The sequence below is a fragment of the Papilio polytes genome, unplaced genomic scaffold (genome assembly GCF_000836215.1).
Source record: "Papilio polytes unplaced genomic scaffold, Ppol_1.0 DF823691.1, whole genome shotgun sequence".
Classification (NCBI taxonomy): Eukaryota; Metazoa; Arthropoda; class Insecta; order Lepidoptera; family Papilionidae; genus Papilio; species Papilio polytes.
In genome coordinates, this window is record NW_013525513.1 from 826,123 (window position 1) to 850,438 (window position 24,316).

The 24,316-nt window shown below is 31.3% G+C and overlaps 6 protein-coding genes across 7 annotated transcripts; 2 read left to right on the top strand and 4 right to left on the bottom strand.

Annotated features, from left to right (window-relative positions):
- Positions 1 to 231: 231 nt before the first annotated feature.
- On the bottom strand, positions 232 to 4,439 carry LOC106104135 (myb-like protein X). Its single transcript, XM_013284087.1, has 7 exons — positions 3,445 to 4,439; positions 2,919 to 3,190; positions 2,596 to 2,692; positions 2,310 to 2,515; positions 2,046 to 2,175; positions 1,692 to 1,981; positions 232 to 1,020 (listed from the first exon to the last, which is right to left on the bottom strand). Exons 1-7 carry the CDS (start codon positions 3,557 to 3,559, stop codon positions 715 to 717), a joined length of 1,416 nt encoding a protein of 471 aa, XP_013139541.1. The 5' UTR covers positions 3,560 to 4,439; the 3' UTR covers positions 232 to 714.
- A 3,075-nt stretch (positions 4,440 to 7,514) lies between these two features.
- Positions 7,515 to 14,215, bottom strand: LOC106104193 (coiled-coil domain-containing protein 174). Of its 2 annotated transcripts, XM_013284153.1 has the most exons (9): positions 14,023 to 14,215; positions 13,675 to 13,752; positions 12,282 to 12,602; positions 11,838 to 12,037; positions 11,093 to 11,275; positions 10,696 to 10,822; positions 9,061 to 9,202; positions 8,517 to 8,738; positions 7,515 to 8,252 (listed from the first exon to the last, which is right to left on the bottom strand). In XM_013284153.1, exons 3-9 carry the CDS (start codon positions 12,324 to 12,326, stop codon positions 7,555 to 7,557), a joined length of 1,617 nt encoding a protein of 538 aa, XP_013139607.1. In that variant the 5' UTR covers positions 12,327 to 12,602; positions 13,675 to 13,752; positions 14,023 to 14,215; the 3' UTR covers positions 7,515 to 7,554. The 2 variants fall into 2 exon arrangements, with proteins under 2 accessions (XP_013139607.1, XP_013139606.1); XM_013284152.1 differs by lacking the exon at positions 14,023 to 14,215 and having other exon boundaries at positions 13,675 to 13,998.
- Positions 14,216 to 14,473: 258 nt separating this feature from the next.
- Positions 14,474 to 16,912, top strand: LOC106104194 (ubiquitin-conjugating enzyme E2-17 kDa). Its single transcript, XM_013284154.1, has 3 exons — positions 14,474 to 14,768; positions 15,186 to 15,471; positions 15,873 to 16,912. Exons 1-3 carry the CDS (start codon positions 14,725 to 14,727, stop codon positions 15,996 to 15,998), a joined length of 456 nt encoding a protein of 151 aa, XP_013139608.1. The 5' UTR covers positions 14,474 to 14,724; the 3' UTR covers positions 15,999 to 16,912.
- Positions 16,913 to 17,971: 1,059 nt separating this feature from the next.
- On the bottom strand, positions 17,972 to 21,655 carry LOC106104192 (RNA exonuclease 1 homolog). Its single transcript, XM_013284151.1, has one exon. It carries the CDS (start codon positions 21,526 to 21,528, stop codon positions 18,367 to 18,369), a length of 3,162 nt encoding a protein of 1,053 aa, XP_013139605.1. The 5' UTR covers positions 21,529 to 21,655; the 3' UTR covers positions 17,972 to 18,366.
- A 428-nt stretch (positions 21,656 to 22,083) lies between these two features.
- On the top strand, positions 22,084 to 22,843 carry LOC106104171. The gene has a single exon (XM_013284124.1). The coding sequence runs from the start codon at positions 22,306 to 22,308 to the stop codon at positions 22,759 to 22,761; it is 456 nt and encodes a 151-aa protein (XP_013139578.1). The 5' UTR covers positions 22,084 to 22,305; the 3' UTR covers positions 22,762 to 22,843.
- Positions 22,833 to 24,173, bottom strand: LOC106104173 (deoxyuridine 5'-triphosphate nucleotidohydrolase). Its single transcript, XM_013284125.1, has 3 exons — positions 23,888 to 24,173; positions 23,492 to 23,628; positions 22,833 to 23,278 (listed from the first exon to the last, which is right to left on the bottom strand). Exons 1-3 carry the CDS (start codon positions 23,989 to 23,991, stop codon positions 23,076 to 23,078), a joined length of 444 nt encoding a protein of 147 aa, XP_013139579.1. The 5' UTR covers positions 23,992 to 24,173; the 3' UTR covers positions 22,833 to 23,075.
- Between the last annotated feature and the right edge of the window lie 143 nt (positions 24,174 to 24,316).

The following is a 24,316-nucleotide window of genomic DNA, read 5'->3' on the forward strand; positions in this document are numbered from 1 at the left end:
TTCCAAATAAATATATCTGTACAGAAGGCGAAGGCTGGCGCGAGACTGGCCACAGAAGTCGGTAGAGGATTGTTTTCCAGCAGAGTCTTAAGTTATTTCATCATAATCTATACTCTATACTAATATAATAAAGCGTAAAAACACACTACTTTGTGGCGAAGGATGTCAGCAATCACAGTATGTTTTTTAATAATTCTTGCTTTAATAAAAAGCCCTACACTTACGACACGCTATAGGCTATAAATTTTCGCGCTATTGAACTTCGGGGGTAAATAAATTAGAAAAAGTTCATGTGGGAAAGGGGCCATTAACTATAAGCTGCCAACGTTAAGAAAGAATTATAGTAACGGTAATTTTGACATTTGCAATTGACAATTTGACATATGTAAACAATAAAATAATGTTTTCATAATTTCATGCGGATGAAGCCGCACGGGGACAGCTAGTCACATGTAATCGTCGATATCGCTGTCACAAAAATGTCTTATACTTACGTAAACGTAAATGTATCAGTAGTACATCTTTGTGTGAATACGGTTCAATATTTATTGTCCTGTCTATTGGTATCTTATGATAACTCTGCATTTACATACGCTAACTGAACTTCACTTATTTAGAACGATAACATAAACAAAATAGTTTTTTGTACTGCATTATGAGGTAACATAGGAATTTTTCTGACAAAAATAAATTGTGTGAGATCAAATGCTTCTTTTACAGTTTGGATTTGTTAGTTGACCGATTATCGAATGACCTAGTAATCGTCATTTTTTCGTAATGAATTTTCGATGTTTCATTACTCGTCTTCGATCTGTCTAGTCTAGGATCGCGTGTTGTTTCTTCCTGTTTAGATTGTTTTAAAACAGCTACTCGATTAATGTGTTCTACAGATTCTAAGGGATCCTTATTATGTTCCCATTCTTCAGAACTATCGTCGTGTATTTCGCCGTCACTTGAACTGTCTTGAGGGGGTGGAGTTTGTGGTCCCCTACGAGGTCTTGTTGTCAGATTTGATGGATTCTTAAAAGAAATGAAATTCTTATCTCATTAATTACAATTTAAACCTCGGTATTACTCTTTATTATCCTTTTTCTATCTTATCTTAGTAATCTTACTCTTACAAATATTATAAATGCGAAAGTTTAGATGGATGGATGGATGGATGTTTGTTAGAGTTTGTAGCCTAAACGGCTGAACGGATCTCGATAAAATTTGGCATAGACGTTGAGGATAGTCTGGAAGAACACATAGGCTACTAACTTTTGTCTTTTTGAACTCCACACGAACGGAGTCGCGGGCGAAAGCTAGTTAATATTATAAATGCAAAAGTTTAAAATCCCTAAGTCGCTAAACGGATCTCGATGAAATTAGATATAGATGTAGAGCATACTCTGGAAGATCACATAGGCTAGTTGCTTTTGTTGTGTTTTTTAAATTCCATGCGGATGGGATCACGGCTGAAAGCTAGTATAAATATATTGTGTCTGTGTATTTAAGCTCGTTTCAATGAATGAGGGTTTCCATTTATGTCAATTCCATTGTCATCTTTAGCCCAAACGACTCAATTGACATTTTCACTTTTCAATTAGGCTGTAGCTGTTTTTATCAATGTAAAAAGATATTTTTTACCTTGATGAATAATACTGAATGAACAAGAGTGAGGAATTTAAATTATTTTTTTCATAACTTACATCAGCTTCTAGTTTTGGAATACAATTGGCATTGGCATCAATTGTTATTTTCTCTTTTAGTTTGGGATCGAGCGTATAATAATGGTATATGAGGATTGGAGATGACGACCGTTTAGTCTCATTACGTTTTCCTTTTTTGGCACTTTCGTTTACTTCAGTAACGGTACTTGTGCTTTTTTCGAACCCATCATCGTCTGTACTTTCGGAAGACGATTTTGAATGCTTTTTTGTTGTAAGTGTTCTTAAGAACTCCAGTTCTCTGTTTATTCTTCTTTGACACTGGATTCTTTCTAAAAAATAACATTAACATGAAATACAATTTAAAAGGTCATTTAAAAAAAACACAAAACAAACCTTCTTCTAAAGCTTGATAGTTTCTGTTCTTTTCCTTCGTACTTTGTTCTTTTTCATATTTCTTTCTTATCGAGGTTACGTAATCAGTGATAGTAGCTTTTACGATATTAAATTGGGGTCCATTACAATTCTGTAACAATTTAAAGAAATGTAAGAAAATATGATTGAAATGCATACTACTCGTATATAAGAACAAATAAAAATGAGGAGGACGATAAGAACTAACGTTATCCGCTTTATTTTAAGACGGTTTTGAACTTTTACCTCATTCCCGTTTTCAGTTTGTTTATCCTTTGTTATTCTACCATCATTGACCTTCTCTTGAGAATCTGCTGGAACAGATCTGTCGTTTGAAGACTCTCCTGCATGGATTTCATCTTTGACAGGACTTATAATAAAAGTGGCGTCATCGTCACTTTCTACCGAATGTTCAAGAGTTGAGACGTCGTCATCGATCCAGCATTTAGGCACTGGAATTAGATTATTGCAGATTATTTAGTTAATAGACGTTAATTAGTTTTGTATTTTTAATTTAAATTAATGTACAAACCAAGAACTTCGGTCCTGATTTCCTCGTACTGTGGCAATGACGATAAATAAATGTCTGTCGGATCTACCATGTCCATGTTTATTTCTATTTTTATTTGCTGTAAAAAAGTAAATACATAAATCGATAATTTATATCATGTTTAAGTCGTTTGAAAAACGTTAATTACACTAGCATATGTGTATGTTTTCTTTTTGGAAATCATAGAAAGACTTTCAATAAGTTACACACTTTTATTCTAAAATGTCAAAAAAAATCTAATTGATATATTCCGATTTGCAAAACAAAGCTGTCTGTAACGGAAATTGATAATTAACATCTCTTACTTCTGGTTCACACTGCTCTTTCTGTGAAACAGCAAATGTTTCTTTTGCCTTCGTAGAACGTTTAGAACTTTTTGAACTACTTCTTCTTCTCTTCATGGATACTTTTTCAGGCACTTGTTGCGTCTGTTCAAATTCCTTCTCTTCGTCGTTTTCGCTGTTCTCGAAAAATTGATATGCATTTTCGAAAATTTTTCTTCCCATTTCCAGATTTTGATACCGTTCTTCTATAAGTTTGTTCAATTTTTCGTTGTTTTCTTCATTACCCTCCTTTTCTGTAAAGATGAAAATAACTTTATACATACATGAAATTTGCATTCAATATGTTTTTAATACCACGATCGATAGAAAAAAAAGATCAGTTTGCGTACCCAAATACGGATTTTCGAGACACATTGTGTATTCTAAAAGAATTTAACTTTAAAAAGTTATAAATGTTACTAAAAGATTGATTTTTTGTACTTTTTGCAGGAGAAAAAGTAATAATTTATCAATCTTTCGCAACACAAAAATAAAAAATTACACAAACCTTTCGACAAACGTTTGCGTAATCTTTTTCTTTCTTCAAGACGACTTTTTGTAGACTTTTCATGATCTATATGGTACAGATTTTTATCTGTTCCTTTCGCCAAATATACTTTCATATAGTTACTATCCTGAAAAACATAAACAAATTAATCGAAACATTCTACAATAAAATTACTTAAGGTATGTAAGTAATCTTGATTAGTGTATTGAAAGAGGCGTGGATATTAAAATATGAACTAAAAGCTTTAAGTAGCTTGTCTAACATGTCTGTGAAAGCTACCGATCTATCTAGCAAGCTTTTAAGTTAAATTGTATTCAACATTTGAAAATGGCGACAGAAAACATCAGCTTTTGGCTTGTATTTTTTTAGCTGTTGCACACGACTTCATAAAGCTTTTGTTGGTAAATAAAAAATATCAAATTATTTAAGATAACCTCTTCCGTACCTCAATGTGTATTCAATATGATCAATTTTGTGAGCCGTGAAAGCGTTAAAACACATTCGATTTTTTTTTTACAATTAGCATTATGAATAGTTTACAATCAGCGGACAATATTAGCATTACGTCACACTTTATACAAATATCTGTATATACATGTTTGTTTCTTCAAAGAACATAACCATAGAAACTTTAAGCTTTAAAGCACTGCCACTAAATTTATATATGAAAGATGTACTATCTTTATACATATATATGTTATAATTAGCATTAGATATTCTGATGAATTTCACATAGAAATATAATGAAATATGACATGCATTTGTGATTACAATGTCATAATTGTAATTGTTCTTAGTCTTCAATATACGCTTGTTATGTACTTTATTAGTCAGCGTCGATAAATACTAATTAGGTTAGAATGAAGTTACATTCTAAATGCATTTTGCATTTATAAAGCTTTATCTAATTCTATGGAATCTGATATAAATACTCACCGATGGATATTTTTGTACTGTATTTAAAAAAAAATATTGAATTACCTTATAGATTAATATACGACCAGACATTTTTATAAATTCTATTTACAATACATTATTTATTGTTTATGGTAATTACATATGATTTCTTTACATAATAAGTAACTAGTGACTTAGCGTATACAAATTTATCATATAAATAATATTTACATTGTATTTAAATATTTTTGTACTCACCAAACGACTTCATTTCGCATACTTTAAGTTTACAATACGATTAACATAGTGACATAATTTTAATATAATTGTTTTTCCCTTTTTTTGCATATTGTTATTAATTAGAGTTGGTTTTTCACAATTACTTCAACACGTTTTAATAAATTCTTATGTTCAACAATTTGAAACACAAATGTAAGGTATATTTAAAATAAATAAAGATTTGACGTAACATAGTGTTGCAGTTGTTGTTAACAAAATATTGATCGAAAGTCCACTGCCTAAAGATGTTCAAAAAACGTTTTCTGAGGGTCTATCATGAATATTCTAGAATAATTATTATACTTTATTGCCGGTAAAGGCGCTGCACAAAAAGTCGCAAATCTAACACGAAAATCGATGACGTTACAAAAACGTTGTCACAAATATTCGTGATAAATCCTCTATTTTATCAACGAAAATTAGATGCTAATATGCTTCGTAAATACATTTGGCAGTGAAATTTGACGTTTAATTTCTACTGCTACAATTATCCAGGTCTCGATGGTGTACAGTCTTTAACATTTTTGGAATGACAAACTCTTCGATTTTTCCGCTCCTGCAGGACCTAACTCAACTTGACAAAATTTGTTAAATGAGAGAATCCCTCAAGGCAACATACTTGGACCCTGTACAAGTATATTGCCTTGAGGGATACCTTGAGTACAACAATTTTACTACTTTTCAATATTTTTGTATACATCTAGACTAAACCACATTAAATCTTTTTGAATCACCAAACTAAAATGGAATTTACGCTGTGAATGTACTTAAGAGAATTCGAAAATGCTTGCTCGAAAAATTTCAGTTTAAAAATGGTTCAACATATTAATTTCTCAAAGTATTTTTACTTCGCTTGTATTAATTAATACAAACAATTTAAACAAATTTTATACTAACAACTACTACCAATTTTAACACTAATATTGCAAGAGAGATTAGTCATTGTGTAAAAGGTATAATATATTTTATTTTATTTAATAGATAATAAAAGTTTTATTATATTTAATAGATAATAAAAGTTCTCATAATCAATTAGTCCTTTATTTGCAATAAAATAAACTACGTCTGTATTCTAATTTGTATTTGTATCTTAATGTTATAAATGCTGGTTCGACAGTTTTCGATTGCTTACTTGTATATCCAAGTTCTCGTCCTTTTGCGTCACAATGTCTGGTTGATCACACTCTGAGCTCAAGTCTGAATATGGTGTTAGTACTTCGTCGTTCGTTGAATCATATTTTTGACTCTCTTTAGATATACTATCATCCATATCTTTATTATTTACTGAATCAGGCTCTTTAACAGAGTAAGCATATTCTTCTATAGCATTTTTTATTGAAGCCTTGAACTCACTGGCACATTTTTCAACAATCTGATCGATGTCTAATATAGGTTGAGTTATTGGTTGGATTTTTGCTGAAGTTTTATCTTTATATGGGTAACTTTTGATAATATTACCATTTTTATCTATTCCCTTTTTACTTTTTTTCTTCAAAGGTTGTCGTAAAATAGGAATATTTTGCTTTTTATTTATTTTCTTCTGTTCCTTACGTCTTTCTTGTTCGAAGTCTTTGTTTTCTTTAGTTTTTACTCTCACTTTTGTTCTGTCTTCGTTGAAGTCGAGATTATATCGCTCCTCCATCTTCTGCTTCTCCTTTTTCTCAAGCTTAGCTTTAACGTCTTCTATATATTTTTGTTTCTTTAAATATTCCACCAAACGCTCTTTTAAATTCTTTGGGCGTTCTGAAAGAACAAATATATTTATTGAAATTATCAAACATAGCACCTTGTAAATTTATCAATCAATTTTAAATCTGTGTTTTTATTGTTAATAATATAAAGACACAACTTTGTATTTGTTACAATAATTTTTATATACCCTATTTACCTTTCGTTTTCGAGTTAGAGATACGGCGAAGGTCACTCAATGGCATTGAAATAATTTGAACGGGTTCTTTACTATTTTTCTTGAGTTTTAATGCGCGCTTTTTTCTAATCAAATGTCTAAGCCTGGATAATTCTTTCAGTCGTTCTTCCCTTCCCTCATTTATCGTATCATCAGTACTAGAACTCATACTGCCAATTCCTTCTGAAAGTAAATAGCAATTTTGCATAAATGAATATTAATTAAATAAACGTAATGGCGGATTTTTGTGCAATAGATTGGTATTATTGACTACACACTAAATTCATATATAAAGTAATGTATATGGGATATATATGTACAAATGTTTTTTATATCTCCATGCAAGATATTACTTATAACAGTTTAATAGCTAGTTCAGTAGACATTTCACCATGTTAAAGACAAAGAGTTACTTAGAAAGAAACAAACACATTAAAATTAAATTGTTTGCTGAAATCACAAAACAAAAAATATTAACCTATGTTTCAATAAGATATTCGCAAATGCAAAGCACACATTGAACTCTGTATTATAAGCGTAAGAAAATTAGGACTCAATACTATTTAGGGTAATTTTACCGACTTCAAAATTTAATATATTCGAAAATTGTCTAAACATTCTAAGGGACAATAATTAATGATTACTTTATAATTTCCTGATTTCCTTTTTTAACGAAATGTGAATTGAAAATAGCGCCATCTATTAATGATTTAAAAAACTACAGTTTACTGAAGAAATGTGAACGTTGTTGTATTTTAGCGATAATCTTTTTCATACTATCGTCTTTTACTTAAAAAAGAAAAAAGCTTTTAAAAAAACACTAAAATATAAAGACAACGTAATTGAAGTGATGAAATCAATAACAATTTTAAAATAAGGATCTACAGAATAAAAATAAAACAAATAAGTTGTTCTTGATTGGCTAATCTTCGTCTTCTTAAATTAGTTTTCTTTAGTATAGGAAATATTTATTAATCATAAAAAACAATAAAATTTTTAAATTATTCTTTATTTACATAAATATTTAATTAATCGAATGTAAAGTCGTAATGTTGGGGCAATTTTCGATCGCTCTTTTTAGATTCTAAACTTTTAGCGCCTTGGGTATAAGCTTCGTTAATATCGGAGTCAAAGGGTTTCTTCCCCTTAGCCTGCTTAGGAACGGGTCCGTAATAATCATAAGTAGGTGGCGGTGCTATTTCCGTTAAAATTCCATCATTCTTTCTTTTCTCTGGTCTTTCATCGTCTAATTCGTTCACTATCGGAGTAGCCGGTACAAAATTCTTGTATTTCACATCTTTTTTTGTTGTAAAGAATAGACCTTTTGGAATTTCTTCAATAGGTCCTATGACAGGTGGTGGAGGAGTTTTTGGTCTAACATCTGACCATGTTTTAGTTGAATTTTCTTTTATAATATTTCCTTTGTCATCGAACACTTGGTCCGCTGTTTTCGATGTTTGAGGAAGCGGTGCAAATTCATCTATCCTTTTATTTCTTTGTTGTTCAACATATTCTTCTTGTGTTAACTCTCTGAATTTCTTCACTTTACCATCAATACCTTCTTTCCCGATATCCCATTCGCGTACGTAAGCTTCTCTCAACTTCTGCCTCTCCTTCTCTTGTTCTTCGCGAATCTTCTTCTCTTCCTCTTTCGCTTTATCCTCCGCTTCATTCCTCTGTTGTGTCAAAAATTCCAATAGACATGTTGTAAAATCTTTTTCATTCTCTGTAAAGTAAAAGAACAAAATTAGACAGTGCCATTAAAAAAAATTTGTGGTTACAAAGTTACGTAGTTGCATAGTCTTCTAGTCATTGTTGCCAACCGATGATTTTACCTAGTTATATGGTGCTTTTAGACATAAAATAAACAATAAGAGTACCCTTAATCTAGCGTAGCCCATATAAATTTAAAGACAGTCGTCTTGGCATAGGAAAAGGAGAGACAATGGAAAATGGAAAAATAGTATTTCTTGTAAGCTTTTCATCTTACTCTTTGGTTCCTCTGGGGGCAGTCCGGCCCTGGCGCGCTGACGAGCTCTAGCAGCCGCGACCCTCGCTTCCAGAAGTTGATCGCGTTTCTTTTTCTTCTCTTCTGCTTCCTTCTGTGCGCGCAGTGTCTCCTGTCTTTGTTTCTGCAGATCTTGCATTTGCTTCTGACGTGTTGTTTCATCCGTAGAGAAGGAATAGTAACCGACGCCATGGATTCTTGCCTCTGTAAAAAAGGTTAAATTTTAAAAAGAAAACCACAGAAAAAAAAACATTAAAAAGAGCTATTTAAATCGAAATATAGATGGCGCTGTCATCAACCAAAGCTTTGTAAGATAATATTTTAACAGACTTATAAAAAAACCTTGATATGTTAAATAAATAATTCCACTCGACGACCTTGGATTTGTTAAAAAACGTGCATTATTTGAACGATAGTCGGATATCTACCAAACTATGTAAAAAAAAAAACAAATCTGTTGTCTTTTCTTCGCGTAGTCTTTCCTTTTTTGCCGTGTGTCCATATATAAACATAATAAACAACATACCATCAAACAATAAATCTTGATAATGTATATCTTTGTCTTTCGCAAGTAATTCTTTTTCTTTTTCTTCCCATTTCTCGCGCAACGATTGTAAATAGTCATTGGTTTTTTGAACCAAAAATGGTTTCTCCGGCTGCTTTATTTCCTGGAATGATAATTTAATGTTAGTTTGAAGCTACAGCCAGCATATAACACAGATTATGTTATTCGCAAAGCTCTATATATATATTTATAGATTTTCTTTATATTAAACACACTGAGACATTAAATAATATACAACAACAATTATACTAGTATGAATTAGTAGTTAGTAGTTTCTGCATCTAGGTGCTGTAGATGCCTACCAAGCACTAAGACTACTTAATAGTTTGAAAGAACAATAGGGAATATGCACATGCCACCAAAACGGACATAAATTATTTTTTGTAATTCTTATTATTATAAAAAACATCTACAATTTTTTTTCTACTATCTAATTTTCGCCCTCGACTCTGTCCAAAAGGAAATAAAAAACCAAAGGTTGCCTAGCCTACAAGTTCTTCCAGAATATTCTCCACATCTGTGTTAAATTTCTTCGATAAATTCAAGATTCATTTAGCAGCTCAGGCGATAAAAACTAAAAAACTTTCATCTATCCATCAAAACTTTCGCTTATAATATTAGTAAGAATATTTAAAAAATATCTGTTTTTAATATTGGTCAAAACTAGGGTTGTAACAGAACTCCACTTTCGCATCCGAAAATACGGAACCACCGCAAGAATTGACAACTCCGCATCTGCCTCCGCTTCCGTTATTACGATGCGGAGTTATAACGGAGGTTGATTTAGGTCGTCCACGCGTGAGGAGCCACTAGGTATCAATTCACATTTTCGACTCATAAGCGCGTTTGTGGTTGAGATCTGATTGTTATTAGTTTGTTGGCCACGTTATTGGCTTCGTGCTGGTACACGTGCCGTCCTTGGAAGTACTTCGCGGCACGTGTACACTTGGATCGCCGCGTATGTATCGAAGTTGTTCGTAGAACACAATTTGCCTTTTCTCAATTTTAATTATTGGTTAAATATAAGTTACGAAGATCAGTTTGTCATCTTCCAAAAGGTTTATTACTTGCACCATTACTATTTAATAATTGTTATCTATATCTATACTAATATCATAAAGAGGAAAGATTTGTATTTTTGTATGTATTGAAATAACTCAAAAACTACTGGGCCAATTTTAAAAATTATTTCACCATCAGAAAGGCAATTTATCTGTGAGCAACATAGGCATATTTTATTATTACTAATGTTTAAGAACTATTAATAAATAGCGTGTTTCTGGACGTCGGCGTTAAAAATTCACTAAACCTTAACTTTTCTCGGCTTACGCTGCCTAAACCGTTAGAGGTATATAAAAATAATCATACTAATTATTAATGATTTTATAAATGCGAAAGTTTTGGACGGATGTATGAAGGGATAGATATTTGTTCGAGTTTGTAGCCTAAACTGCAAAACGGATCTCGATGAAAGGCATAGATATAGAGGATAGGCTTCAAGAACACATAGCCTATATACTTTTTAATGCCACGCGAACGGAGTCGCGGGCGATAGCTAAGTAAATAAAGGTGTATGTGATAAAAATAATAACTTACTTCCACTGGTTCAATGTCGTCGGAGTTTGTGATAACCCTCATTAACTCCCTGTCCCTCTTCTTAAACATGTCCAACTCTGATTTATGACATTTACGTGATCGACCCAGACAATCAGTAAACTCGACCCTGGAAATATCAACAAACTATATTTAGATTTAAACATTAAAGTGCAACTGTGTTTCTTTCTGTAGGATTCCACTGTTGAAATACTTGTATCAAAACATTTTTTCATACTTCTCATGGACAATATTTTTAAATACAAACATTGTGGCTATAGAATTTTATAGTTAAACTATCTACATATTAAAAATCTATATAAATGGATATGTTTATCATTATAGACAGTTCCGAATATAGTCAAATGTAGAATCCCCAAATAGAATGAATATATATTACCATTCACTCTCATCTTCAACAGTTTCATTAGCCGGTTTAATTTCAACATCACTCTGTTCTGTTTCCTCGGGTTCTGCTTGTTTCTTACTATTGAAATCAACAAGAAACCTTTCAGCCAGTTGTGAATTTCCTCTTTTATCCGATAAATGTTCATATAACTCAGCTTTCTTCTCTAACGCAAGCCTGGATAGTTATGATTTATGATTTATTAAACATACAATTTGAATCACAAACTATGGTTTTCAAAAAAAACATAAGGTCACCCTACTTATTCTGTTTAAAATACAAAACAATATGCTAACACTGTCTGGCAATGAAATTATACAATGACTAAACATACCTACCACTGACCTTCATATATGGACAGGTTATAATACATAGTATTTTGTGCTTTTTTGATGTTGTGATGAGGATTCGAACTAATAATAGAGATAGAACAAACTGTCTGATCAATATTTATGTCGGAATGAAACAAAATCTCTCATTTCCAAGCAAAAACCTATTCATGCAATAGAGATCAGTGGTACCCAAAATATTAAGTCGTTGTTTAATATGATTTTATCGATTTTTTTTTGCAAATAATTTGAATCCTATCAATTGTAAAAAATTCGCATAAGCAATATCCTAACAACAATCTATGGTATTTTGGTACAAGAAAAAAAATATGGATGTATCAAAATTTTAATTATAGTTTTACAGGTGATGCAACTGTGAAATACCAGGGACATTAAAAAAAAATACTAACTTAGATTTTCTTATAGCCTCTAATTCATCTGTGTCAACAGCTTTAAGATTATCTTTTAAAGATTTACGGTCCTTTTGATTACCATCGGATTTCTTTTCAACCTTAGAAGGCTTAAAGTTTTCTGCTTTATGCTGCGGTAGTTGTTTCTTTTCTATTATCTCCTCCTGTTTTTTTAAAAGTTCCACTTTGAGACCTAATAGCTGAAAAATTTGTAAGAAAATTTAGCACTACCAGATCTCCACTCTAAACCAAGGTTGACAATCTTTGAGTCACAGGTACCAAGACTGATCATCCAATTTAATAAAAACTGGAATCAAAAAATGTTTTTCAAATTAAAACAAAAATAAATTTAATACTCATATTGTTAATTTTGACCATCTTCTAAAAAGGTTACCAACCTCTGTACTAAATATAATATTTTACTTGAAATAGATCCATACTTACAATTGATTTATTAAAAGAAATCTTCTTTACTGCCTGTTCATTCATTTTGAACACTTAAAGTTGGTGCTGCAAATGTTTATTTTTGTAACATTTTTCATAAAAATCCTTTTAGTAGCTTCATTCACTTGATAACTTATCCAACATATGTCAGATATTAGTTTGTTCAAAAATATAAACACAATTTTCTCTTTCCACTCTCAAAACATTTCAGTAATAACACAAAAAAAAATACCAATAACCATTTATTTATTTATTTTTGTGTTGGTAATACTTACTGTAACAGGTTTGTGTTTTTAATGTTTCGGTTTTGAGTCCCAAAATCTAAAAAAAAATAAAAACTCAAAAAATAAAATAAAAATAATGTCATAGATACAAACATAATACACAAAATAATTAAAAATAACCCTAAAAATAAAGAAACAAATTAAAAAGATCTCTTTTTTAACCATAAAACTAGGCCTCTCTAGGGTGGGGTGTTAAAAATATCATGTGAGAGTAATTCGCAGATGTGGAGTGCACCTTTTCATTAGGCACCCTGGGGTATAGTCAAACTGCACCCTTAATGCCAGTACTGCCCTTAAACATTACACTGTTGGTTCTTCACATTGTCATTTTCTTTGGAAATACAGGAAAAAGCGATGATCTGTTATAAATAAGCGCTCATGGCACTGGTAACTAAAAGTTAGGCCATTTAAAATAAAATAAGCCACATATTTAATAACTAACCATACCAAAAATAAATGTTTTACATAATAAACATATGTTAAAAGCCTGATTAGTTAATGTAGAAATGTGGGTTAAATTGCAATTGCGAAACTGTTCAGTTAAAGCTAAAGTGGTGTGGAAGGGTTTAAACAGATCAAATCTTATATTCAAAGACATTCCAAACACTTCAATTCAAAAAAACTATATAAATCTATATGCATGTTATTGCATTAAAAATATTGAGATAAATGAAACAATGAACCAGACATATTATCATGAAACAAACAGTTATATGTTAAAGACTCATCCAATATCTCCACGGTAGCATTCACTAAAATGTAATCATTTCAATGCAAGTAACTTATAGCATATCAATCAAATATATTGAACTTGAATATTGCACTTTTTCTTATAATTTTATAACACTGTCCTTATTACAAACTAATGTTGGTGAAAGATCCTTCTAGAAAAACAATTTAAGAAAAAACAGGACCAATAGGGGCAGCCATTTTGATGTTGATTACACCATACACTTAGCAAATATTGTTTTTTACAAAGAAGACTATTTGCAATACATCATTCCAGGTACAATATAATTCTATAAACCATCAAAATTTACTGAATAATTAACTTTATCTTGATAATACAACGCCAGCTTGCTTAATCTAATAAGAAAATAAAAATTTACCTTTTCATCAATGAATGCATATAAGTTGAGACTGAAAAGTAGAGGTACACCTCCAGTTACCTTCTTTGTTGTTTCAAGCTAAATAACAAAAAAAAAAAAACACTCAGCAGACGGCAGCTGAACGAACTCCGATATTAAGCACTACTGAAAACTGAAATCTTAAACATTGACCTCTTTAAATAATTTAAATAATTATTCATTAGATCTCAAAATAACTCTGGAGTTGTCTGGAGCACCAGAGACCAAAGAGTAAATATTGTTATCACATTGACAATCGATCAATACCAATCAAATAGTGCAGTGCAATGCAATGTAATCAATAGTTAAGTAAACGTAAAAACCTGTTACCTGTACTGATATATTTTGTGTTATAACCGCTTACATGTTTTTATCACAGTCATTAAAATGTTTTCAAAATAAACGCATTTATTTGGTATCATATATATACCAATAACTTAAAAATCGATGTAAACATAAGTGTAGATAATATTTATCTTTGTGGCGATATCTTGACTGGCTTTAAAGTTTAAAGAGGTATTCAACAAACGTTGGTTGATCGTTTGACTAATGAATAATAATAAACGTCAAAGGCAGGGTGCAAGAAGAAAAGTAAATGTAAATCTTTATTTTAGGTGACTTAAATTTAAAATGAAAGCATTGCGTAAAATTAAAATGCGATAATGTTACCTAACAGAACCTAGAATAGGAAAATGGTTTCAGAATTTTCTTACAAATACTCATATTGTCTATGGACAAATGTGTAGAACAAACACCAACCTAAAAATAATAGAATGACACATTTTGAGTTTGACTGACATCTTTGCAATGCAGTGATCTCAGCCAGTTTTTTTTTGCTAATTTCATGGTCATTCTGACAACTATTTCATAGGCCGTGACGAAAAAATCTCTATATACAAAATAACAAAGAAACGATTTACAGAATTAAGCTAAATTTTAAAACTAGTGATAAACGGTTGTTCGTGTGATATACATCAAGTACAAAAGAAAGAAATATTACTTAGAACATTGAAATAATTGTGTGAGATCAAAATGTCAACGCCAGCTAGAAGACGTCTTATGAGGGATTTTAAACGGTACGAATAATTGTATTTCATTGTTAGTTTGAATAATTTGTAATTTCAGGCCACAAAGATAACGCTGAATTAACCAATTATATGATTGTCACCTTCATCGATTTATTTTCTGATCTCCATATTTCATACTGTCATGAAGTCGATGATGAAGGTTCCCTATAATTTTACACAAACTCTTCGCATGTACTAAAGCTACGTCATGGCTACGTCAAATTCTCCGTTATTTATACATTTGTCGGTGTGTATCTTTGTTATTGTTTGCTAAATTAGGTTATGTGGAAGTTTAGAAAGTTTATCGTGTTAAGTACGCGCAAGGTATTTCTCAGCTCGTTATTAATCAACTTCGTTTTTTAATGTCATTGACCTTGTTTTCTCATGTTCTAGAATGATCTAATGTTCTATTTTAATACTTCACAGCTTACAAGAGGACCCGCCCACTGGTGTTTCTGGAGCTCCTACTGACAATAACATCATGATCTGGAATGCTGTGATATTCGGTCCCCATGATACTCCATTTGAAGATGGGACCTTTAAATTAACTATAGAATTTACCGAGGAATATCCTAACAAACCTCCAACAGTTCGATTTGTATCCAAAATGTTCCATCCAAATGTGTATGCTGATGGTGGGATTTGTTTAGACATTTTGCAAAATAGATGGAGTCCTACATATGATGTCTCTGCCATTTTAACCTCAATACAGGTAAATATATAAATATTTTATACATTAGGATCCACAAATTTTGTTGTAGGCTCCTTTGAGAAGACATGCCACTCTTCATAACTGCAATAATCATCATTGTTAGCTTGCTCTAGTTTTCTCCCGATCATAGAGAGAGACCTGTAATTCCTATCACAATTTCTTTGTGATTACAATACAAATAATTCATATTCCAATAGGAATTTAGTCTAATTAGTTATAAAGTCTACTATAGTTTTCACAAGTCTTTGTAGGTTTTATTTTTATAGTGTCATTAAATCAAACCTGCTCTACAACAAGTCTAAAATAGGAATTACTAAGGTCATATTATATCAGTGTATAAATAGTAATGGTTAGTACATGAAACATATATATGTAATAAAAGTGAATTTCTTTTTTTCCAGTCATTGTTAAGTGATCCTAACCCCAACTCACCAGCAAACTCGATGGCGGCCCAGTTGTACAAGGAAAACCGTAGGGAATACGAGAAGCGTGTTAAAGCTTGCGTAGAGCAATCATTTATTGATTAGCAGGGAAGGTGTGGGGTTGGCAACAATGTTGTATGCACGATTTGCACTGCCCATGGCATTGGCCACCGATATAATTCATTGGGACGATTGTGTAAATTAAAAATTTTAATACCATATACAGACCTGCCATTATACATTGGCAGTATGGGACATAAGAAAGATTTTGGTAAACCAAGTATATTAAGGATTTTATTTTATTTTGTTGGTAGTAGTGTTTTAATAATCTGTATCAAAATATGTTCAACTTGGATTACCATGTGCAAATAGCAAATAATAGGCTAATAACATGTTTAACATTAAAATAGCAGTTTGTTTTATTTTATAAATTGAATTATTTATTTTTTACATATATGTCAGCATTCTCCATATTTCACTGTGTCAGCATTATACTAATTTCAGTTAAATTTTGTGTTGAAATATAAATTACTTATACAAAAATGTTTTCTTAGGTCATCCATTTACATTCTCTGATGTGTTAAAATTAATCCTTGCCTATGCTTCGATAATATAGCTGTAGAGTAGTTATCCTTATGTTTTCTTTTTATAGCAAAATAAAAATACCTTGATTGGGGGTTGTAAACGCTTTTAAAATAATCATTAGATTGGAATGAAATTTTCAGTGAAATGGACACCTGTAAAGGCCTCATGTGAATCCAGAAAGTACAATTTTTTTAATGAAATGTTAACATTTACAAATACACTCTTGAATATTATTGCTGTATTATTGGTCCATTGTCACATCTGCACAAATTTCTAGTTTCACTGCACTAGAATGTCCCAATGTTATATTTTCTAAAGGGTTGTATAGCAATTTTGTTTTCTCATTAAGCTATGATTTAGCTATGTTTCATGATCCTTTTTACATAGGTATATGTAATATTTTGTCTTCTAGTAAAATATTATTTTCAGTTTGAGGTTTGTGTTTTAATCAATATGAAGCCTTTTGTAGAATTATAATGTGGTAGAAGATTATTGTTAAAAATACAATACAATTCAAGTTTTACACAATTTATTTTTAAAAAATTAATACTTGCTAATAAACTTGATGGTGAAAACAAACACTAAAGCGAAAAAAACCTTAGCGAGATTACAAAATACTAGCTGTTGCTCGCAACTTCGTTCCCGTGAAATTAAAAAAAATATATAAGGTTTATCTGTGAGTAACATACCAATGAATTACCTTTCTAATGGTGAAAGAATTTTTTAAATTGGCTCAGTAGTTTTTGAGTTATTTCAATGCATATAAAATACAAATCATTCCTCTTTATAATATTAGTATAGGTAAAGGCATCATTGGCGACATCCTTGAAAGGCATCATGTATGTTTTTGCAAGTACAATGCAAATGAATCTTGCTAATTGTCATGCATTGTTAGTGGCTCAAGTAATGAATAAGCCTAAAGTAAGAAAATGTCTCAATCTGACAAACACAACCTATCCAGTGCCAATTACAGATTTCTCTTGGCTTATAATTTTGCAGTTATTATTAAAGTAACTTTAATTGTTTGAATTAAAGTTAAAAAATAGTACATATCATTGGTATTGACTTGTTACCTTCAAAATATATATAGTAAATAAAAAATAGAGTTACAACAGATTATAATTATGATTAATCTGGATGTACTGTATAATTCAGTCATGAATAGTAATTGGAACAATTACTACTCCTATTAGTAAGAACCTTCATCTACCCACGAGTTTTAACACAATTTAATTGGGAGGTAGCAAAGCTATGAGTAATCGAATACATGCCCTGCATAGAGTTATAGGAATTTGTGAAAGAAAATTATAATTCTGTAACAAATCAAGTTGCCACATGTATGATATTCAATTTGGAAGTCTGTAATCTCTGGCTACCCCTCTATTTTGTTGTGTTGTTTACAAATGAGAACTACAAGTTAAACATTTTGACGGGATGATAAATAAAATACCTAAATGTGGAAAAATATCTTTATCTAAAAATCAATAATCATGAAATTTTAAATAAATTTAATTCATAAATAAGAGGAAATATACAATTGTTGACAAATATTGTTATAATACCATATAACCCGTAGGCAAACATTACTTATCAATTATCAAAAAATCAGTTCATTTTAACATAAAATACAATTTAACAGACTACATTTGTGTAGCATTTACAAATAAGTGGTCAACTTGGGTGGTCCGGATCAAATCCAGGATAATCGAAATCATAAACATGTCTCACAAATTCTGAGTATTACTGTTTGATCCACTACAATGGCTAATCACTGCTTACAATAAATGTAAATGTTTTAGAGATCAACTGGCCCAGATAACAATCAGTAGTTGCACCTAAGTTTATAGCAGCTATGAAACTGCAATTAAAAAAGTTTTTAAGTATAATTTTACCTTGTCTTCAAATCTTCTTTTAATTTAAAGATCAATAACTCCATACACACTGTAGCATCTTCAGCACTGTCGTGACCATCAACAGAATTCTGAATAATTTTCTTAAGATGTTCAGAGGATAGATTCTTTAAAGCTCTCTTATATGGAGGGCCCATTTTATGTGGAAATAAAACACTAGTATCTATTACTGTATCATGAATCAGTTTAAGTGCTTTGAAATCAGATTCCAAGCTGTGGCCAATTAATATAGTTTTACTATTAAACATACTAAGAAGAGTGGCTTGAACCTCTAAAAGTGTGGTTGTCACACCCATCATTTGCTCTTCTGTAATACCAGAATACCTTGTATTATGATCTATTATAGGATAGAAAGGTTTTACAAGTGTCTCATAAACAACTTTACAGGCTGAATTTATTACAGTTACCCTAGTCAAGTCTAACCCATGTGTTGTGTAACACATTTCACAATCTAATGAATAAACTCCATAATCATCACTTTCTGATTCTGGTGGCATAGTTCTAATATAACCTTTTAAGTTTTCATAATCTACAAATTCATATACATGGCAGGAAGCTATACAACATCCATCTGATGTGGCATCTTGACTGCAACACTGGTAACGTGCTTCTCCTCTCACTCTATATTTATTGTTAGGATGATAAATACACTCTTCTTTAACAGCAGGGAAACCCTTTTTATTTACTGTATAATCTTTTTTACATCGACAGCAAGTCCTTATATAACCTTTAGGAGGATTCTGCTTTTTCTGACCATAGATAATTGCTCTCCCTTTTTCACCACTGCTATGTGGTCTTGGAAAACCATTACTTTGTAATTGTTCCTCTGTTAAAACCCATTTCTGTATATTGCTATACAGTTTTGCACCACTAAAGTAATTTTTATCAATCACATTCTTCTTATTTTTGTTTTCTATGCTCCAAGATCCTGCACTACTTGTGGTACCAGATATTGCCTGTGGAATTTTCTGCAAAGCTGTACATTCAGAGCTGGACTTCTTAACACCATTGCATTCTTGCACTTCCTTTCTTAGCCTACTTACTGTAAGTACTGAAGAATTTTTGTATATTGGAATAGTTGAGCACTTTTTACTTGTTGCTAATTCTTCATGTTGAGCTCTGGCATAAGCATCAGTTGATGATAAATAAATTTTTAAACATTCATCTATCATCATATTCAAGTATATAGATCTAATATTTGCGGGTATTTTGGAGGCAAGAGGCTCTAACACACCAGGTCGGTCAATAAATTTCTCATTAGGCATGTGGGCAACTCTCTGAGTGCCTTTTTTAACTGTCTGTATAGAAGTACAACTAGTTGATGGACTACTTTTTTTATTGTCTGGGGTGTGTGAAATACCTTTTTTGGCATTAACTAATGTAGATGCATAAGGCACATGAGCAATTCTAATTTTAGTATTACCACTACTTGGGGGAGTGAACACATTATTCTGTTGTGATTCTGGTGGTTTTTGAATAACTTCATTTTTATTCGGTGGGGTTTTCGATGCATGAAATTCTCTTATTTTTGCCATTCTATCAGCCATTGCTTGTGCTGCATTTATCTTAAAATTAGGTTTCACTTGTGGCCTTGGAGTTACTTTTATATTTTTATCAATAGTGTGAGATATTCTTTTCTTACTTGATATATATTCCTCTGCCTCATTATCATCATCCTTGTTGACTGTATCCTCAACAACTTTAGGTTTTTCTACAGGTACATATTCTTCAAAAATTTTCTTACATTCTAATGTGATACTTTCTTCATCTGATTCCGACATCTCTAGAAGCTCTTCATTGTTTTCGTGGGAGTCGAAGTTATCATCCTCTGGCTCTTCTTTTTTTTCTTTATGTTTATCTTTGTGATGTTTAGAGCTTTTATGACTTTTCTGTTTGTGACTCTTTTCTTTTTTTTTAGTATCCTCTTTGTGATACTTTGAATTTTTGGAATGATGTTCTGAACTCCTAGAAGAACTGCTTTTATGTTTTGAACTTTTTGAAGAATGTTTCTTATCTGATTTATCTCTATCTTTACTTGAACTTTTATGACTTGATTTTTTTTCAGAATCTTTACTGGAGGAGATTTTACTTTTTGACTGCTTATCCTGTGTTTCAGACTTTTCTCTGCTGTCAGATTTACTTTTATTAGATTTATTTCTATCCTTATCAGATTTGTCATCCTTACTTTTAGTGTCCTTTTTTTCACTATTTTCTTTGTTATTTTTTGCTGTTGTATTTCTCTCACTACTGTTTTTAACATTATTTTCACATTTCTCTTCATCTAAAATTTGATCTAGTATATCAAACTCTGCACCCAAGTCATCTAAACCATTCAAATCACTTGATAATTTTCTCTTCTTTTCTTCAGGTTCAACTTCCTCATCGCTAGAAAAACATGGAGCTAGAGACCTTGGTGTGGGTTGATATGTAACCTTTGCCACTTCTGGCTTGCTAGTTACCTTTGTAGGTTTATATTCTAAAATCTTCTTTTTGTTTGAATTTTTATCTGAGGGAACATAGCTCCGTTTTGTTGATGTTGAGTTTTCATTAGGTGTATACTCTTGTAATTCAGTCTCTTTTCCTGGCAAATATTTTTCTTTTGATTCTACCGTACCTTTTGGAGTGTATGGATCTAATTGTGACTTCTCAGTGGAACCAGGAGTATATGTGGTGGGCGGAGGTATATATATAAAAGGTTTAAAAGAACCATTAACTTCAACTGGGCGCTTAATAGCCATATTAGCTGGCTTTCTAGGTGTGTAAGGTACTGGAATGTGCTTCTTTCTTTGTTCATTTGCATCTTCGTTGTTTTCTGTGTCGACGTTATTAATTTTGTTTAACTCTGCTATCGGTGTCGGGTTGTATGTAGCTTTAGAAGTTACAGGTACTATGTTTGTCTTTGATACTTCATTTGTTGTTGATCTGCCGGTCGGAGATACTGATCCTGAAGATTCCGTTTGTTGCAGTACCTTTTGTACGGCTGCAGACACCAGTTTTTGTAAAATTGTATCGCTTTCGATGCCATCGTTGTTTTGGGGTTCTTTCTTAACATGACGAAAATGACAGTAAGGCCGTTCACAAAGACCGCTATCAAAAAAAGGACAATTCAGGCCTTTAAAATAGCCGGTTGACGGAAGCATTAGAATATTATTTACATTCGACTATTTATAAAGAAACGCTATGTTATTAACAAATAACCAGACATTGCATACTCCCAAAGTTCAATCCAGTTGATTTGATACAAGCTGACAAGTTGAGCTGATTATGTCAACCACAGCACAGATAACTAATAAAAATATTTAAAATGTCAAACCCATAGATACTCCTGTCTACAGACCTCTTGAATTATTTAAAAAAGTAGGTTTTTATTTTCATTTAAAACTTTTGATAAGAATTTGTCGGTAACATTTTTTGGTAATTGATAATATTAAATATAATATTAAGTACCCTATTAAATTTTTCTGAGATTTGAAAAAATACAAAAGAATAATGATTCGATTATACCTATTTTTATATTACTACTTATAATCAAGTAGGAAAGTTTAGATTGTTAAAATATTTTATTTGTACAATCACAATTTTAAATGAATTTTCAAAACTAACCAGCCAAAGATCGTTGTTGCAATTTTGCAGCTTCTTATTTGGAAATATAAATGGTGTCATGGTTAATTTTGCAATAATACCATTTCGTAAGTATGGTTGAAGTTAGTCTGCTTTGGTTTTGCTTTAAAACTGTACTTTTCTAACATCCATCACAGTTATCTTAAAGAATTACAGAATAACATGGAATTGTTCATAAAAGTTTACCGTCGCTTTCCGTCGTCTCTGCTAGAATTGTCAAAAGCAGTGACAGATGTAGTTGATTATCTAGCAAGTTTTTTGGAATATTTGTTTCCAGATTTTGGCGCAATATAAAAATGTTGGAAAAGGTGGCTAAAGATTACGCGGCGTATTTTAAACTAGATGTTGAAGATGGATTTCAAACAGTACGAGATGTTATTGACAGCATGATAACTAGACTGGAAGAATTAAATAGTGTCGTGCACATGATAAAGTTAAAAAATAGTGATTGTAACGCAGCTGTAACAACAGACATTAATAAATACAGAGCAGAAATCACAATATTGTCTAAAAAAATTGTTACTTTAAATGAAGTAGTGATAACATTGCAGCAAAACATGGATAAAATAGAAAAACAAGTTGAAAAGGCAGAGTCACACTTTGGTATAAATAATGATAGTAAACTAACAAGTTTACTGAGGCCTTTTTTAAAAAGAAATCGTGAAACTCCAACTGTGTCTGATGAAATTCCCAATTTAGAAACACTTTCTATAACTAGTGTTATGCATAATTTTGAGGATAATATATCCTGATATTACAATACCTTAATTTGTTATACTTGATATGTTAACATAGTTTGTTGTTAAGTATTTAATAAAAAACCTTTTAAAGAAACATGAGTTTTATTTACTTGGGAAACATAATTGGTCTGTTACCTACAATCATTTGTTATAAGTATTCCGCTGCTATATATAATACAAAACAGGCACATATAACAGTTTTCTGTTACTCTTACATTTACATCATTACTTATTAATCAATTTAAAACTATAGTTCTTACTAATCATTAAAATTACGAGAGGACCAGCAATAATGCTAAGCTTATTAAGTAAAATAAAGTCAACAATTACTGCATTCCAGTAGAACCAAATCCTCCATCTGACCTTGTGGTATCTGAAAGATTGCTAACTTCCTCTAAAACTGGGTGGAAGATTTGTTCACAGATTAATTGCGCAATTCTATCACCTTTCTTGACATCAAAATTCTGATCTGAATGATTGAAGAGTACTACTCCAACATTGCCACGATAATCTTCATCAATCACACCGGCTGGAAATGTTACAATTGTCTTAATCTAATTGCATTGAAAGTCTATTGAGACGACAGTAATGTACTGTTGGTACAACTTCATAGAGGAATTACTAGTATATTCATTAACAATGATTCAAGTAATTCATGTTTCCCGCATTAACACATTCAGTAGGACTATGATTTAACTTCATGCATATTTCTTGAACAAATTAAACATAAGTATGTTCTTACCACCAACATCAATGAAATTTTTGACTGCCAAACCTGAACGTGGAGCTACACGTCCATAACATCCAGACGGCAATTCTATCTGAAGATCAGTTTTTATCAATTGTTTACCACGGGCAGGCACTGTATAATCATATGCACTAAAAAAGAATACATGTATTTAATAATTGATTTAATTACATGGTTAACTTGCATATATTGTCAATAGTATACACACCTTAACCAATGTACTTACAAATGTTTATTTTTTTTTGAACTTCATATAATTTTAATTAACAAAACAAAATTCTTCGATATTAAAAAAAATTATCGGAACGCATTGTATTAGAATTGCATTTACATAAAAGTACATTTTGACATTCGAATACTATCGCACATGGTGGTTTTAACAATGTTTACCTTTTTAAGTCAAATCCAGCAGCCTTTTCAGACCCTTTTACAGGTAGGAAAGCATGTTCGGTGAGGCGAGTGACTTTCAAAGTTACTTCGTTTGCACCCGGCATTTTATATTTTGTACGGAGAGCTTTAAACAGTGAAGAAAAACTGCGCGTAATAATGATAGTTACTGTTATTTAAATGTGATAAAACTGAAAAAAAGAAATATTTAAGTTAATCTAAAACTGACTAAACATAAAGAGAAATATGAAAGAAATATTGGCGCGAAGCGAAAGCGAACTCGACACTGTATTAAACCATAGACAAATTTCCAAAGTTCGAGTCATAGCCAAAAAAAACAATATTGAATTATCGCGAAGTTTCTATTTTTGTACAAAATTATTATCGATTAAAGTTATTGACCAAAACAAACAGACAAACAGATAGATTTAA

What these genes read in the sequence shown, in the direction of transcription:
- LOC106104135 (XM_013284087.1), bottom strand. Translation starts at nt 3,559, where the DNA reads ATGAAAGTATATTTGGCGAAAGGAACAGATAAAAATCTGTACCATATA. An exon ending in AAACTGAAAACGGGAATGAG is followed by an intron (nt 2,176 to 2,309) that starts GTAAAAGTTCAA and finishes AAATTGTTACAG; the next exon opens with AATTGTAATGGACCCCAATT. An exon ending in CTATCAAGCTTTAGAAGAAG is followed by an intron (nt 1,982 to 2,045) that starts GTTTGTTTTGTG and finishes GTTATTTTTTAG; the next exon opens with AAAGAATCCAGTGTCAAAGA.
- LOC106104193 (XM_013284153.1), bottom strand. Translation starts at nt 12,326, where the DNA reads ATGAATGAACAGGCAGTAAAGAAGATTTCTTTTAATAAATCAATT. An exon ending in GTTGAAGATGAGAGTGAATG is followed by an intron (nt 10,823 to 11,092) that starts GTAATATATATT and finishes TGATATTTCCAG; the next exon opens with GGTCGAGTTTACTGATTGTC. An exon ending in GCCCCCAGAGGAACCAAAGA is followed by an intron (nt 8,253 to 8,516) that starts GTAAGATGAAAA and finishes TTTACTTTACAG; the next exon opens with AGAATGAAAAAGATTTTACA.
- LOC106104194 (XM_013284154.1), top strand. Translation starts at nt 14,725, where the DNA reads ATGTCAACGCCAGCTAGAAGACGTCTTATGAGGGATTTTAAACG. An exon ending in CTTATGAGGGATTTTAAACG is followed by an intron (nt 14,769 to 15,185) that starts GTACGAATAATT and finishes AATACTTCACAG; the next exon opens with CTTACAAGAGGACCCGCCCA. An exon ending in CCATTTTAACCTCAATACAG is followed by an intron (nt 15,472 to 15,872) that starts GTAAATATATAA and finishes CTTTTTTTCCAG; the next exon opens with TCATTGTTAAGTGATCCTAA.
- LOC106104192 (XM_013284151.1), bottom strand. Translation starts at nt 21,528, where the DNA reads ATGCTTCCGTCAACCGGCTATTTTAAAGGCCTGAATTGTCCTTTTTTT.
- LOC106104171 (XM_013284124.1), top strand. Translation starts at nt 22,306, where the DNA reads ATGTTGGAAAAGGTGGCTAAAGATTACGCGGCGTATTTTAAACTAGAT.
- LOC106104173 (XM_013284125.1), bottom strand. Translation starts at nt 23,991, where the DNA reads ATGCCGGGTGCAAACGAAGTAACTTTGAAAGTCACTCGCCTCACCGAA. An exon ending in GCTGGATTTGACTTAAAAAG is followed by an intron (nt 23,629 to 23,887) that starts GTAAACATTGTT and finishes ATTCTTTTTTAG; the next exon opens with TGCATATGATTATACAGTGC. An exon ending in AAATTTCATTGATGTTGGTG is followed by an intron (nt 23,279 to 23,491) that starts GTAAGAACATAC and finishes TAACATTTCCAG; the next exon opens with CCGGTGTGATTGATGAAGAT.